The sequence below is a fragment of the Salarias fasciatus genome, chromosome 12 (genome assembly GCF_902148845.1).
Source record: "Salarias fasciatus chromosome 12, fSalaFa1.1, whole genome shotgun sequence".
Lineage (NCBI taxonomy): Eukaryota > Metazoa > Chordata > Actinopteri > Blenniiformes > Blenniidae > Salarias > Salarias fasciatus.
In genome coordinates this window covers 29,698,292-29,713,994 of record NC_043756.1, presented here as the reverse complement: position 1 = coordinate 29,713,994, position 15,703 = coordinate 29,698,292, and the positions used below count along the sequence as shown (strand labels likewise).

The following is a 15,703-nucleotide window of genomic DNA, read 5'->3' as shown; positions in this document are numbered from 1 at the left end:
TCTTACACATCCAGATACATCTGGACATGAAAAATAAATGTCAAACAAAGCTGTGGACTGAAAGGGAAAGTCGATGGATGGAAGAAGGATGAAGTTTAACAGATGACACCAGCAGTTTGTTTCTGAGTTTATTGACCACCCCTTCAAACAGGAAACAAAAAGTCCAGCAGAGGCAAAATAATCACCAAGAAAATGCTCATCCGACTGCAGTTAGCTGTGAAAGAAGAAATAACACAGGAATTACTCTTGTTTTTTTTGTTTTTTCAACAGGACATTTTACAACTCGGTTATCACAAAACCCGTGAGAGAGCGAGAGCTGTTAAACCCACATGCCAAACAAAGAGTTGGAAAAAAAGGTCCCCGAGTCCTCCGAGTTCCTGGAACGTAAAGTTAAACTGGTGTATGATCTGAGAGCTCCTGCTGGCTGTCACAGTGATGCGATGCAGAGTTCCTTCAGGCCTCCCCGGCCAGTGGAGGGTCTGTTCCCCACTGCAGGGTGATCCCCTACCCAGCACTGAGTTCAGGGTGGAGAGAGAGAGAGAGAGAGAGAGGGAGGCACCACCAGCACCACAACCAGCCGGTTGGTATCCGTCTCGTCACCAGGAAACAGAGCCCCCCCCCCCCGCCCCCCCCCGATCTGCTCCGTCACTGAGACGAAGCAAGACAACAGTTTAATGACAGGCGCTGCAGTGTTCAGTGCAGGAACAGGAGCCGCCCAGCCGCTCGCAGACGTTCTCAAAAGAAATATAGAGACAGTGCTCAGTCCAGATTCAAGCCTGAGTCTTCAGCTGCAGATCTGCAGGGGCTCCGGCCCCCAAAGCCAGTTCCAGGGGTCCCGGGCCCCCCTGCACACAGATTTGGTCCTCGAGGTCAGCTCCTTCTCTCAGGTACAGAGTGCTGACATCACTTCCTGTCCGCTCTGCTCCACCCTCTGATCCAAAAACACTTCAACAGAGAGTGTCTGTGCTGAAGGACAGCTGCACCTGACACACACACACACACACACACACACACACACACACACACACACACACACACACACACACACACACACACACACACAAACATACACAATATATATATATATTTTAAAAAGAAAGACTAATTCATTAAAAGTAAAAAAAAGAAACCCTGAGGTCTAGTACAGCTGTATTAAAGCTAGAATCTGTACAGTAGCAGAACGATGGTGGACCCCCACCTCCACCCACCACCATCACCACCCCCCTCACCCTCTCCTCCTCGAAGCTGATCAGTCCCTCGTCGTCATCGCTCTCCAGCTCGTCGGCCGCCTCGCTGATCAAGGCGTTGAGCTCCGTGTTGGCGGGACGAGCCTTCAGCAGACTGAGGACGCGCTGCAGTGGCGACTGTCCTCCACCGGTGGGCGACACCTCCTGCTGCTCCAGGTTGTCGCTCTGCTTTTTGGCAAAGTTGACAAACACCTGCAGGAGGACGTGAGGCGGTGAGGAGGGGGTTCTCTGTGCTTTAAAGGAGAGGGTTCTGTCTTCGGGGGACTCACGTTGTCCAGCGTGGTCTGGCTGACGGAGTAGTCCTCGATGCCCAGCACCCCCACCACCTGCTCCATCTTACTGAAGACCTGAGCCAGTGACATGCGCTCCGACTTCAGCTGGTACTGCACCTTGGTGTGGTGACGCTCCTGCGAGGTTCAAACATGGTTACGCCCGGCGCACGTCAAAGGAAAAAAACCGGAGGGATTGTGGGTAACGCACCTTGAGCACGGCCTCGGGGAAATTCCTGTTGAAGAAGCGAACCACCTCTTTCACGTTGGAGCTGCTCTTGGTCCGCACGGTGATCATGTATCCGTCTCCAAACCTGCAGCACATCGAGTCGTCCACATGCTCTGTATTTGGCTGAGTGTGAGTCTTTATGGTTCTCACTCTGTCAGAATGGAAACGGCTCTGCTCACCTGTTCTTCAGGTGCTGGATGCTTCCCAGACACTTGAACCTGCCGTTCACCATGATGCCCAGTCTGGTGCAGAGCGCCTCGCACTCCTCCATGCTGCAGGATGGATGCACACATTCACACCACGGGAAAAAGAAAAGCCCTCCAGCGACTGAACGCTGCAGCAGGAGGCGGAGCCTCACCTGTGTGACGTCAGCACCACCGAGCGGCCCGTCTTTATGATGTCCAGGATTAAATTCCACAGGAATCTGCGGGCCTTCGGGTCCATTCCAGTCGTGGGCTCATCCTGGAACGGGTCACCCACAATACACACATCAGCAAAGTGTGGTTCCCTGGAGGTCTGCAGTGATCATTTTCTGTTGGACTCTGCGATCATCTCGCGGGGTCGTTGGGTAAACCCACCAGGAAGATGAGTGATGGGTATCCGATCAGGGCGATGGCGGTGGACAGCTTGCGTTTGTTCCCTCCGCTGTACGTGCCGGCCGGTTTGTCTGCATACTTGGACAGCTCCAGCTTCTCTAACGCCCACTGCACCACCTACAGCAGACCACAGGCACTGTCAGCGCCAACACGAGGACCACGTCCTGGTTCGGGTCACACACGGAGGCAGGTCAGTGTGAGTGTGTGTGTGTGTGTGTGTCACACCCGTTCTTGGTCCTTCCAGGGAATCCCTCGGAGGCGAGTGTAAAGCTCCAGATGTTCTCTGGCTGTCAGGTCGTCAAACAAAGCGTCAAACTGTGGACAGTAACCGATACTCTGCTGCACGCGGAGCAGGTCCTTCAAGATACTACACACACACACACACACACACACACACACACACACACACACACACACACACACACACACACACACACACACACACATACACACACACGTCACTTCATGGAAGAAAATAGGTTTATACTTTCTCAAAACCACCCAATCAGCCAGAACATTATGACCATCTGTCCTGCACGTCCAACGGTTCTTCAATTCTGCTGAACCATTTCTGCTTTATGAGTACTAAATATGTCCAGAAACATTGAAAACCTACTGACACATGTCTAAAACTGCTTCATTAACAGTGTGAAGTATCCAAAAACAAACCAATAACTACTGTAAAACCGGTCGAAAACTGTAAAGCAATACAGTAAAGGTCAGCCCACTAGTTTGAAAACTAGTCAAAAGTTATTCGTTCAAAAATGATTTAAGATATGACAAAATCGGCTCAGATTCTGTCATAAACTAATGTAACGTGTACAAAAGCTAAATAAAATTTATACTGGTGGCCAAAATTAATTCTAAAACTAACATCAAATGAACGAAAAAATAGTCTAAAACATCTATAAATAGACTAAAATATGTTCAAATCTTCTATAAATATCCAAGCCTCCTGTAGACATAGACTAAAGTACTGTAGGTTTGCAATATATTTCTGTAACTGGTCTTTTTTTTACTCTTCGTATCGGGGTCATGGACCTGATCAGACCATCTGGGTCAGGTCTGGAGACGTTCTCACACAGTCAATGTCAAACTGGCTTAAATCTTCAGTCCCCGTTTCTGCTTTGAACATGAGCTCTGAGGAATAAACGTGTCCCTCTCACAGAGGGAAGTGGTCCTAATGTAATGGCCGATCAATCCTTCGATGATGCTCACCTGTTCCCGTTGATGAAGGCCTCTCCTCCGGTGGTGCACTCGTCTCCCGTCAGCATCTTGAAGGTGGTGGTCTTACCAGCTCCGTTCACACCTAGCAGCCCAAAACACTCACCGGGCCGGACCCCCAGACACAGACGGTCCACGGCCAGGATCCGACCCATCTTCCTGGACTTGTACACCTGGAGGGAGTCAGAGTGTCACACACAAAATCTTCCTCCAAAACTGTTGGTACAAAATACATGTTCAAAAAGGTTGTAAGGCAACATGAACAAACACGAATATGACACGAACTGGATGAGCTTCCTGTAGCATCCCAACTGTTTTGAGAGGGGCCTGACTACCCTTTTCACTTTTAACAAAGCATCCCAGGTTTTTGGAGAATCAGCTTTGCTCATATTTCCCATGAGAACACTTGTGCGCCAGCTTTAATTGACATTTTAAGTAGCCAATCAAGCTATACGAGCATTTATACAATCCAACGCTGAAGGAAATACAATACTGTGAATGTACCAAAATGGGGGGGAAGGGGTTTATAAACCCAGACATTTCTACAGAGCATTTTCAAAAAGTCCTACCTTGGGAGCCAATTTCAGTGGCTCTGAACACCATTGCCTAACAAATGGAATCCCAAAATTAAAGTTTTCCATTTTCAATTGAAAACATCGTCATGTAAACAGGGCTGAGCAAACTATGTAAATGAAAAACAAATCATCACAGATCTTCATAATGTGCAGAAAAAAATTATTTCTGGGTAATAACTCTCCTACTGATTCATCGCCAAGAATCAGCACACCAAAAACTCCATCCTTCCTCCTCTGTGTTTAATTCATGTGAGCCTCATACCTTGGTCAGGTTCTCGATCTTCAGCATGTCGTTTTCGGCGTCCCCCCGCAGAACTCGCCGTCTCTCACAGGCCACGTCCACATCGTCATCGTCGATGGGTTGGCAGCTGACCGGCACCCTCCTGGACGTAGAGCAGAGTTCAGTGAAACGGCAACTGAAAACGGAGAGAGATGCCAGCTCTGTTCGACGGGACTCACGGGGGTTTCCTGAGGAAGTTGTACTGGCAGAGGATGGTGATGAGGAAGCCCACGAAGCCTTCGATCGTCATGGCAACCAGCCCCCGGGTCACGATGTCCCACTCGAAAGGAGACTTCATCTTATCGAACTGACCTGAAGGAGACGTCCACAACAACTTTTACAAAACTATCAATAAGTCTCACAGACATAGTTGTTTGGTTGATCGTCTGACTGGTTGTTTACCAGATTGATTGACTGACTGGTTGATTGGTTGATCTCTTTCAGACTTTTGAGCACTGTGACTTAACCAGTGGGGTTGTGCGTACCTATCTTTGCGTAGTACTCATTGATGTACTCATTGTAGGCCATCTCCATCAGACCATGGCCCAGGTTGTAGTTGGGGAAGATGAGGAAACAGGACTTCAGGTAGCTGTTGACTTTTTTCAGATCCTGCAGAGGGAGAAGAAGCAGGTGTGAAACAGAAAATGTTGCAGGGTGAGCTGAGAAGACCTTCAAACCCACCTTATCATGCTCGAAGAGCTGAAGGAGAAATGTAGCCACGGTCGCAGTGATGCCGATGAAAAGGTTGATGACTATGAGGAAGACGTAAGCAGTGCTGGGGACCTCGAACCAGAAGGAAGCCGGGTACATGATGGGGGTGATAGACCACCTGGAGGAAGTGAGGGGCACTTCTTCAGGACAGAATTCTCCTCACAGCTGAGAATCATGCTTGTACTTTATACTACTATCAGAGAATCACAGCAGAGCTTATGAGTAATCAGTAAAAATGTGTGTCTCACCCATAAAGCAGAAAGAGGGAGAGAACAGCGGGGAAGTTGGTCGGAGAGGTGTAGGCAGGCAGGTCGAACACAAACAGGATGATAACGCAGCACGTGGCAGGAACCAGGTAGTTCAGCTGAGGAGAGATGACACATGCTCAGAGGCGAGTCACCCTGAGAACGCCCACACCTCTTCACGTCGTGTGCAAAACTCACCATGTCCCAAATATAGTTAGCCAGCCAGTAGATGACGGGGTCACAGCCGCTCACAAACTGCAGGTGTTTGGCTTTTGTGGATTTTTCTGCCACGAGGAAAACCACAAAGCTGGCGGGAACGAAGGACATGGCCACGATGATGAAGATGGCAATCACCACGTCAGTACCCTGCAGCCTGGACACACGAGAGGCAAACACGGTGAAAAACATCCATCACATGGCAAACACAAGAAGAAAATCCTGACAAATAGGATCTCAAACTGACAGGAAGGAGAATGAACTTACAGGTAGTCCAGAGAGAGGCTGGCACTGGTTCGATTCATTGGATGGTTGGTCAATGTGATACCTGCAAAAGACGCATCATGGTTGATTGTGCTTTGTGTATCAGGAGAGATCACGAAATTCAACTTCGGACATTTTCTTAGTGCTGTTGCTGCAGGTTTACACTGCTGGGAGGGATTCTTTAATGTGCCACTCCACTCTCTCCTGTCATAGTCTGTGCTCTCTCCACTTGGTCAAGAAAACTTTACAACTTTAACGGAGTTTGACTGAAAAGGATTCCCAAAGTTTTTGCCCTTAGTGTCCAGTTCTGGTCCTGGAGGGTCTTTTACTAGAGGCTGGTAAAAAAATAAATAAATAAATAAATAAATAAATACAATAAAGCTCAAAGGGATACTTCAACATTTTGGCAAATTGGCCCATTAAGCGCAATTCCTTAGTCATTTCAAACAGCATACTTACTGTTTTTTGTGATGAGGAGCTATTGTTTCGAGGAGGCTTTAACAGCGGACACAATGGAAGTGAATGGTATTTTTGTTCCCCCTCGTCAAACTCATCAAACACACAACCCAACAACCCCAAAACACTTTGGTGGACACGTTATAATCTGCACACTCACTACGCTGTGGAACACCAACAAATAATATTGTAGCGTTACGACACTTGAAGCAAATACTGGGAACTACTTTTTCTTTTGAAATCACTACGCCCAGACGCCATGTTTAGTAAGTAGTTCCATCTTAACCATCTTCGCATAAACAACTCAATCTCGTAATTTTGCATTAATATTTCACAGCGTAGTGAATGTGCGGATTATATTGCGTCCACCAAAGTGTTTTGGGGTTGTTGGATTGTGTATTTGATGAGTTTGACAAGGGGAAGCAAAAATACCATCCACTTCCATTATGTCCGCCGCAAAGCCCTCCTCGACTCACCACAGAATAAACAACAGTTCGCAATCACAAAAAACAGTAAGTATGCTGTTCGAAATGACTAAGGAGTTGCGCGAAATGGGCCGATTTGCCAAAATGTTGAAGTATCCCTTTAACAAGGAGCCCCTCATTGACATTTTTAACAAAAGCTGTGAACACCGTCCACCCCAATCCTTGATCCTTTCTTTCAAAAATATTTTATTGAACCTAGGTCCTCACCGTAGGCGGCGGGGTTCCCCTTGGAGGGGGGCAGGTTGGCCCTCAGGATGGCGTTGTTGAGCACGTTCAGGTATGTGGGCATGCTGTGGTAACCTTTGTTGTTGTACAGGACCTGAAACACAAGGGACTCTGAGACTGTTTGCTATTCTGATAATCTAATCTATTTTTTAATCTTCAAAGACTGTGTGGCCGACATACCTGAGCTGATCTGCGCACTGCAATCTTACGCACCATCGGAGGGATCTGCCTCCCAAAGGATGCTGGGATTGATTTCTGTATGTTTCCCACTGTTAGACCACCATATCTATTAAAACAAAAGGAGTTCATGTATATTATATTATATTATATTATATCATATTATATTATATTATATTATATTATATTATATTATATTATATATCATATTATATTATATTATATTATATTATATTATATTATATTATATTATATTATATTATATTATATTATATTATATATCATATTATATTATATTATATTATATTATATTATATTATTTTATAGAAAGTATGTTATATTTTAATGTCCACATAAAGACAGTTTAGAGATGCTGTATGCTCAAATTTTTGCGTCATAATAGCAGTTTTTCATCAAGAAGAACCAAATGTGATCAGAAAGGGGATGGAGCAGCTTCTTCACGCCTTCCTCCAGCAGCAGTCCTACCTGTGCAGCCTCAGCCTGTCCGACGTGAAGAGCAGGTACTCGGAGACGTTACGGCCCGTGATGTCCACCAGGATGTCGCCCGTCACCACCTTCATGAGGGAGGGTCGCCCCCCGACCCCGCTGGGGCAGGAGAAGCCCGTCCCCTGCATGGAGCAGGTGCAGCGCACCGGCTCGTGGATGGACAGCGGGAGGGTGGGGGGAGAGGTGACGGGCTCTGACAGGACGGGAATAAGAAAGATGCCTTTTCACTCATTCATTCTTTGTTTTTGAGATGTTTTGACACATATTTTGTCTCAGTGTTTTGGATTAAATTTAGCTTTTATCTTTTTATGGGTTAGATGTGCTGTGGGAAGCAGCATTAGAATCAGCCTGTGTCCACAGTGGCTTTGATTAGCAATAGTGTGCACAAGTAGCAGTTAGCGTCACTTTCTAAGAGCTAAGACTGATGTGTCTGTAACCTGACGTAACTTTTAAAGTGAAGGCATTGAACATCCGACTCACCGCGGACTGTAGTCGGAGGAGCGACCGTGAAGTTCCACAAGCCGTCCACAAAACGGGGGTCAGGGTCATCCGAGGGGGCCGGAGAGGGAGGTGGTGGGACGAAGTTAGAGAGGGGGACACCCTGCGTGAAGGAGTCCAGACACATGGAGTCGAAGTATCGGGCAGCCAGCGTCTTGGAGTTATTGGCGGAGGGGTTGAGGGTCTGGGCCAGTTGGTCCAGGGTGCTGTTGAAAGGCGTCTTGAGGACACAGGTGGCACCGACACCCGACGGCAGGCGGAGGGTGTTGATGACCTTCTGTGGGCTGGCGTCCGGGGACAGTTTATTCCTGAGAGGCGGGAACAGGCATATTTAAAATCAAATAAGTTTTCAAAAACAGTTTGCTAGCACAGCTTCACCCACATTACTGACTGTATTATCAATGCTGTATGTATGCATGCCTGTAACTGTGTATGCATTTTATTTCTCAATTTGTTATTTCATTGGAGTGAAAAATATGATAGGGGAAAGTTATAAATCACCCTCGAGTTACTTCACCCTTTTATATTGTAATCCTTCCCCTCTTTTCTGATTCTTGTCTATGTTTTTGTCACTCACACTGAGTCCATCAAGAGCAAAGACACAGCAGATCATTTCCTGCACAGAAACACATGGAAAATCAATAAGGCGCTACCTGTACTGAGGCCGGTCCTCGTTTGCGTAGGGGATGAAGTTGCCTCTCGGTTGGGTGTAGTTGTGATACTGAGATGGAGAGAGAATCAGTGGAGGCAAATCTCCTGGGAAAGGGATGGAACAGGAAAAGAGTTGAACGCTCATGTTTCTTTGTGAGTCTTAACTGATTTGAAGTCAATCATTGAACTATGACAAGAACTGAAGTTGACGAGCCTGAGAGGAATAGCTCACCGATCTCTGGCACGGATAAGGCCACGGTCATGGCCACGCAGACGAAGAAGGCGGGCAGGAGGATCTGGGAGAAGAGGCCTTTGGTATTCCTCTTTGCGCAGTGGAACCTCTTGACAATGAGACCATGAAACTGACTCAGCTTCAGCCACCAACCCTCCAGCTTGAAGCTTCCCTGCCCCTCCAGGACCTCTGGCTCCGGGGATGAGGGGTTCTCAGCCTCCCCTGAGGATCAGTAGAGTCACAGACATGAACCATGTTAGACATGGAAGCACAGCAAATTCACATAAACAATTAAATAAAAAAAAACAAAAGCAAGTCAATATGAACCAGTGGAGGTCTTGAACAGGATCTACTTGGACTCTGTCTTCAGCCGCCTCTGGTACATGGGAGACATTCTCATGGAGGTGGGAGTTGAAATAAGTTCAGACAGAGTCCTCTGGGAGTCTTTCACTGCTTGCCCTCACTATTCGCCTGGGTCTGCCAGGTCTGGCCTGTAGTCTTACCCACCAGATGGTCTCTGCACCTCTCTACACCTGAGTATTCAGGACATATGGTCTCAGGTGGGTGAAACCACAACCTCGACCTTCGACCTGAGACCCAAAGAGCTTGACTCCCAAGTATGATTATGAGCATCCTTGTCTTTGTGATGGACGATCCATGATGAGCACAGCAGTCCAACAACAACTCATCGCTCAAGTTTAGATCAGGTCACCTCCTTACAGTTTGTCCAGTCATTGCCAATGTGAGCACTGAAGTCGCCCAGTAAGACTTTGGAATCTCTTTTATGGGTCCATTACCAGGACGTCAGCCGCTCGCTCTAAAAGGCAGAATACTCTGAGCTGTTGTCTGGTGTATAAAGCACAAACAGTCAAGTGTTTCCCTCCCTGGACCCACACTCGACCCACAACTCTCACTCTGTGCAGCACCCGAGTAAGAAAGAGACCAAGCTTAAATGGTGTGTCAGAGCAACATGTAGTTAGTACTCTTGCAGCAACCCCAGCAACGCTCCCTCATGTTAGACAGGGGGAGGACTCACATTGACCTCCCACAAAGCTTTTTGGGGCTGTGCCACCAGGTGCGCTGCTGAACACCACTCAAGACAGGGAACCTCATTACTTAGAACACGTATCTGGTTATTTTGTAAAAAAAAAAAATACTTCAGTCACCTTCAGTTACATAAAGAATGTGTATATTGCTGCACTAGTGCCAACCCACTGGTGGATTACAGTTCTTGATTACTTTTTAAAAATGAATTGGAGACATTTTTCTACATGCCACAGGTATAGAAATAATCAGCTGTATTTATTAGTGAAGCTCATAATGATACTCCTGCTCAGTGCGTCCTGTTTCGGCATCACTGTGATGTCTGAATGACAGACAGTGTGGTGTTGTCGTACCCCTCAGGCTGGCAGAGTCTGACTCTTGGCCGTTGTCAAACAGCGGGCAGTAGTCTCCGTAGAAGTCTGCGTACAGCCCTCCCTCGTCCCCCCGCACTGACCCCACGGACGAGGAGGACTTCAGGGAGGACTGACTCTGGCTCAGCTTGGAGCACATCACCAGGTTACTCAGCTCCACCTCCGGTTTCTCGTTCTCCACTGAGGGTCCCATCTCATCCTGCGGCCCCACCGAGGATTTCCCCACCGAGCTGCCCCCTGGTGACCCCTTCATGTCTGCAGAGACCATGAAGGGAAGGATTACCAGATCGGCACATAACCAAATATGTCTGAACTGACAGTAATGACCCTGGAAAGCATTCAGCTGCGAGTCACTCAGTTTTACCAGCATCGCTGTTCTCCAGAGACTGATCTTCCTCTGACACTTTGAGGAAGACCTCCTCCAGTGTGGTGTCCATCACTCCAAAGCTGGTCAGAGCCAAGCTGTCCAAACTCTGCTCCAAAGCCTAAAGGAAACCCCAGAAGAAGAAGGAAATTGAAGGACATGCACAGATTGGAATACATGCAACATTAGGGATGAAAGGTCACAAAGGTACAACACAGAAAATATCTTGTGGAAAAAGTCCACAAATAAAAGTCGTGAGGTTCAGGCTGAACAGCAGTGACTCAGTGGTTTAGAGTAGGGCTTTCCAAACTATGTTCAAATAAGAAACTTTTCTTTTAGAACTTGAGCTACAGGGGAAGGAAGTTGGGAGGCGCTACCTGGAACAGCCTCTCAAAGCAGCCCTTCTTGACGGCCTCGGAGGGCAGGACGTAGGACAGCTCAGTGTTGGAGTCAGACACCAGTAGGCAAGACGCTACGAACTGTCGGATAAACTGTGTGACCCGAGCTTCAGAGCAGGGTGACAGAGAGGATGGAGACAGAGACGAAGGCGGCTGCAGCTCACCTGGAGGGATGTGACAGTCGACAATATCAGAGGTAATCCACACATTACAGCAGCTCAGAGGTCAATAAATGTGGCTTCTTATCTGATCTGTGATCTTAGCTGTGACTCACCCCGCCCTTCGCTCTGCTTCTTCACCAGCGTCAGTTTGTATCCGTCTCCATAGGTGCTCTTCAGGAAGAGCGGCGAGCCGCAGCACTTCAGCTTCCCGTGTGAGATGATGGCGATGCGATCTCCCAGCAGGTCGGCCTCGTCCATGTGGTGAGTGGACAGCAGGATTGTCCGGCCTGAGCAGGAGGAAACACACCGAGTGGGTTCAATATCAAGAACCAGAGGTGCACAAAAGAAGGATTCACACACGTCTGAAATTTAAACATGCAAATCGATAGCTTTTGTTGATTGTACCTTTTTTGACTGTTACTCATGATGGATATCCCATTTCCATCTTTAAAATTCTGTTATTTTTGCATTTCACATTTATTTAAGACTATTTTAACAAGATAAAGGACTGAGTCTGAGGTAGACTGTCGCTCACCCTGTTTGTACTTGAGGATGAGGTCCCAGATGGCTCTGCGGGCGTAGGGGTCCACTCCGGCCGTGGGCTCGTCCAGGATGACAGCCCGAGAACCGCCCACAAAGGCAATGGCCACAGACAGCTTCCTCTTCATCCCCCCAGACAGCGTCTGCACCAGGCTGTGACGCTTGTTGGAAAGCTCCAGGTCCACGATCATCCTGCAGCATGTGAGGAGAAGGTCAGCTGCTCGTTTCTGCACTCATGTTCTCCTCCTCAGTTTGTCTCCAGAAGATTCATCTGGTTGACAACATTTCTTCACAATAGACTTATTACGTTTCGGAGTTCTCAGTCCATCTGACGTTCCCCAAGGCTCTACCGTGGGACTTCTTCTCTTTTCATTATTGTTCCACTTCAGTTTTGCTCTACATGTTTAATCCACGTCTGATAGAAATGAGAAGCCCCTCGTTGTGTAACTCCGTGTGAGTTAGCTACGAATGAATTCCACAAGACAATTTTACAAGCTTCAGTTAATTTCCAGATGTTTTTATTTGGATATAACTATCTCCAGCCCTCCATACACTTCTCTACAAAGGATTTTTTTAAGATAATGGATGAGGAGACTGTGCCAGACGGTCACATTCAGAGGGGTCACACAGACGTGGTGATGACGAGGCATGTGCTTACTTGTCCATCTCCTTGCGGATGTCCTCCTCGTCCATGCCCTTGAGCCTGGAGTAGAACCACAGGTGCTCCTCCACGCTGAACTTGTCGAACAGCACGTTGTGCTGTGGACACATGCCCAGATTCTGTCGGATACGCTCCATCTCCGTCCGGATGTCGTGGCCATAGATGGTCGCAGAGCCCGAAGTGGGCGGGAACAAGCCGGTCAGGATGGACCTATCAAAATATAGTTTGGATGTTAGCGGATTGAACACAAACACACACTCTCTCTCTTTCTCTCTCTCACATGGTGGTGGTCTTCCCAGCTCCGTTGTGTCCCAGGAAGGAGACCACCTGGTTCTGGTGCAGGTTGAGGCTCAGCTTGTTGAGCGCCAGCTTGCTGCCGGTCTTGTAGACTTTGGTCAGTTTGTCGATGCAGACCACCAGCGGCAGGTGACTCGGCTCCTCCTCGATGCCACGCATCTCCTCTGGAAGGACCACCACAAGGCAGACCAGGGTCAGGTGTGAACAAAACAGAGACAAAGACAATCCTTCCTGAAAACACTAATTTATTTGAAATACTTCCAGAACTGACAGTTTGTAATTTGACACCAGCATCCTTCTAATGCTAGTAGCTGTTGTGTCTGGAGTAAAACATAACGGAATAAGTGCTGATAGAGTGGTCAGGTAACTATAACTCTACTCCTTGACTTGTTCCTTGACTGAAATCTTAAAATCTCATCTATAAAAGCCATCCTTGTTGGCCATATTGTTCCGTACCAGACCTCCGCTGGTCCATTGCACACGCCTGATCTTCCTCCATCACGCTGAGCCTGGTAGCTCCGCCTCCGCACCACGTCCAATCCCAGGTCTCCACACGACCGCTGCCTGACCAATAGGATCTCTGCAGAGGGAAGTACCAGGGGCGGGGCAGCCCGTACATTCCTGGAGGAAACAGACTGCATGTTAGGCATTCAGAGTAACCTATGAGAAGCTGAAAGCGATGTGAGGAGAGAAACATCTCTCACCTGGATGCACGGCCTCGATGTACCAAGTGAGCACGCCGTACACCGCAGCATCGATGATGAGCATCATCATGGAGAGACCCAGGTTAAAGTCGTCGCCTTCCACCGGGGACTGGCTGATGGTCCGCCACTGGATGCCCACACCCGCCACCTCATACAACGCAAAGTACTTAGAGCCCAGGCCAAAAGCTGTGGTGGACATCAGAGACTGGAGGAGCGAGAACAACAAACACAATCAGCAAACGCTGCTCGTGGAGTTAGCCTCAGGTTCAGAGATTAGTGAAAGGAAGTGAAAAAGCCTCACAGCGATGCACTTCTCGAAGGCAGTGATCTTATCGTGGGCCACCTCCTCCCTGATGGCCACATACATGTAGGGCACGTAGCTGAGGAAGTAGATGATTCCTCCACAGGCTGATGCCAGTTTGGCTTTTGAGTAGATTACGGACACCAAGAAACTGGAAAACAGCAGAAAGCTCAAGCCTTTGATTTACAGCTCACACATTCCAAAGGAAAGACTTCAGAGATCTTTAGTGCATCATCAAGTCCAATCCTACAAATTATACTATTCAAACACATGAAAATAATCAGATCACTCAAACCCTAAAAGCAACTTGAATTAACTACACTCGGTCTTATATCTTGGAAGGGGTTTCTCTCCTCATCCCAGTGTGACTAATGCTCCAACTATATGACACCGTTTTAAGTGAAAATGCATATTTTTTGCATTGTTGCCTCAGAAAGGTTTCATATTTTATCCTGCCTGTATCCTCAGTAGCTGTGATTAACATAATCATGCTGTAGCGGCAGTTAGTTTCCCTTTGTCAGAGCTGTTTGTGTCAGTCTGCATGTAGTTTATATCCGCTGTTTGGTTTGATGCTGTGGAGCAGTGGAGGGGTCTCTGGGTCAGGGGTCTCACCAGAACATGATGGTAGCCACAGCATAGATGGTGAGGAAGAGCCAGATGATGAAGGGGTCGCTGTGCAGCAGCACCCGACCATACTTCAGGATCGCCGTGAGCGCGGTGACGGATATGGAGAGCTGGACGAAGCCGGTGATGAACCACGCCACCCAGTGGACAGCGTTGTTCAGACCCATCATCTTCATCACCTGAGAGAGCGACACTTCAGTTACACAAACACACACACACACTGTGTACTGTTATACATGTCAATAAACACTGGGGATTAATTACTGGAACTATTCACAAATATTCAGTAGATTGAGGGAAATCTAACATTACAACAGTCAGTGGGAGGAAGATGCTCTATTGTCTGGATGTTAGTGGAGGAAGATGCTCTATAATGTGGATGTTAGTGGAGGAAGATGCTCTGTAATGTGGATGTTACCTCTTCATAAAGAAACAAACTAATTGACTAATAAGAAGCAGCAACAGCTGAGAGAAGTTGTGCAGTTCCCACAATCCAAACAAAAAAAAACTCTCAGTGTTGTGCAGATTTACAGTCTTGGTATCTTTTTCAATAACTTAGGCAGGCTCCGCCTCCACAATGCTGGACCAATCAGGCCTCACCTCTTTGAGGCGGTGCTCCTTCTCTGCCACGATGTGCTGAATCATCATGGCGACGGAGTAAACCCAGGAGATGACCATGCACAGAGGCATCATGTGCTCGATGACAAACAGGAAGCTGCAGAGGACACACACACACACACACACACACACACACACACACACACACACACACGTTTTTAAGTTGTCTAAAATGAATTTAATTTGTCCAAAATATTTCCAAAACCCATTAAAACAGACTAAAATATGTCCAAGTCTTCCTATAAAAATGAAGTAAAAACAAAAAAATAAAGTAAAACATATGATTCATTTATCTTTTAAAGAGAAGGGTATTAACAAAAACTTGAATAAAATTCAGCAGAATGAAAGCATTAAAACACAGTGAGAATGAGTGTGTGTCCTTTGTGAACATAGTGCAGGCTTCTCACTCGTCTCTGGTGTAACACGGGTACGGGAACATCTGAACGTAGTTTCCAGGCTCGACCACATCGTGTCCAACAAACGTGTTGATGATGGCTCTCTCGATCATATCTGGAGAGAAAGAAGACGCTTCT

At 47.4% G+C, this 15,703-nt stretch overlaps 1 protein-coding gene across 3 annotated transcripts in view; it reads right to left on the bottom strand.

The window, feature by feature from the left end:
• Window positions 1-112: 112 nt before the first annotated feature.
• The window catches only part of abca2 (ATP-binding cassette, sub-family A (ABC1), member 2), a 47,091-nt gene continuing 31,500 nt past the window's right edge, over window positions 113-15,703 (bottom strand). For 2 of the 3 annotated variants that reach the window (XM_030103882.1, XM_030103883.1), the window contains 35 exons: window positions 15,578-15,680; window positions 15,153-15,267; window positions 14,541-14,731; window positions 13,929-14,079; window positions 13,628-13,832; window positions 13,380-13,544; window positions 12,907-13,087; window positions 12,624-12,836; window positions 11,961-12,157; window positions 11,539-11,712; window positions 11,244-11,428; window positions 10,867-10,987; window positions 10,485-10,757; window positions 9,088-9,309; window positions 8,858-8,960; window positions 8,187-8,512; window positions 7,686-7,899; window positions 7,203-7,308; window positions 7,005-7,116; window positions 5,860-5,920; window positions 5,575-5,749; window positions 5,380-5,495; window positions 5,102-5,249; window positions 4,906-5,029; window positions 4,600-4,732; window positions 4,403-4,523; window positions 3,560-3,738; window positions 2,567-2,708; window positions 2,324-2,458; window positions 2,104-2,207; window positions 1,925-2,017; window positions 1,728-1,830; window positions 1,517-1,654; window positions 1,230-1,439; window positions 113-983 (listed from right to left, as the gene is read on the bottom strand). In XM_030103882.1, the coding sequence (XP_029959742.1) occupies window positions 948-983; window positions 1,230-1,439; window positions 1,517-1,654; window positions 1,728-1,830; window positions 1,925-2,017; window positions 2,104-2,207; window positions 2,324-2,458; window positions 2,567-2,708; window positions 3,560-3,738; window positions 4,403-4,523; window positions 4,600-4,732; window positions 4,906-5,029; window positions 5,102-5,249; window positions 5,380-5,495; window positions 5,575-5,749; window positions 5,860-5,920; window positions 7,005-7,116; window positions 7,203-7,308; window positions 7,686-7,899; window positions 8,187-8,512; window positions 8,858-8,960; window positions 9,088-9,309; window positions 10,485-10,757; window positions 10,867-10,987; window positions 11,244-11,428; window positions 11,539-11,712; window positions 11,961-12,157; window positions 12,624-12,836; window positions 12,907-13,087; window positions 13,380-13,544; window positions 13,628-13,832; window positions 13,929-14,079; window positions 14,541-14,731; window positions 15,153-15,267; window positions 15,578-15,680 (5,375 nt within the window). In that variant the 3' untranslated portion in view covers window positions 113-947. Of the gene's footprint in view, window positions 984-1,229; window positions 1,440-1,516; window positions 1,655-1,727; window positions 1,831-1,924; window positions 2,018-2,103; window positions 2,208-2,323; window positions 2,459-2,566; window positions 2,709-3,559; window positions 3,739-4,402; window positions 4,524-4,599; window positions 4,733-4,905; window positions 5,030-5,101; window positions 5,250-5,379; window positions 5,496-5,574; window positions 5,750-5,859; window positions 5,921-7,004; window positions 7,117-7,202; window positions 7,309-7,685; window positions 7,900-8,186; window positions 8,513-8,857; window positions 8,961-9,087; window positions 9,310-10,484; window positions 10,766-10,866; window positions 10,988-11,243; window positions 11,429-11,538; window positions 11,713-11,960; window positions 12,158-12,623; window positions 12,837-12,906; window positions 13,088-13,379; window positions 13,545-13,627; window positions 13,833-13,928; window positions 14,080-14,540; window positions 14,732-15,152; window positions 15,268-15,577; window positions 15,681-15,703 lie in introns of all 3 variants that reach the window. The other variant, XM_030103881.1, reaches the window with a different exon arrangement.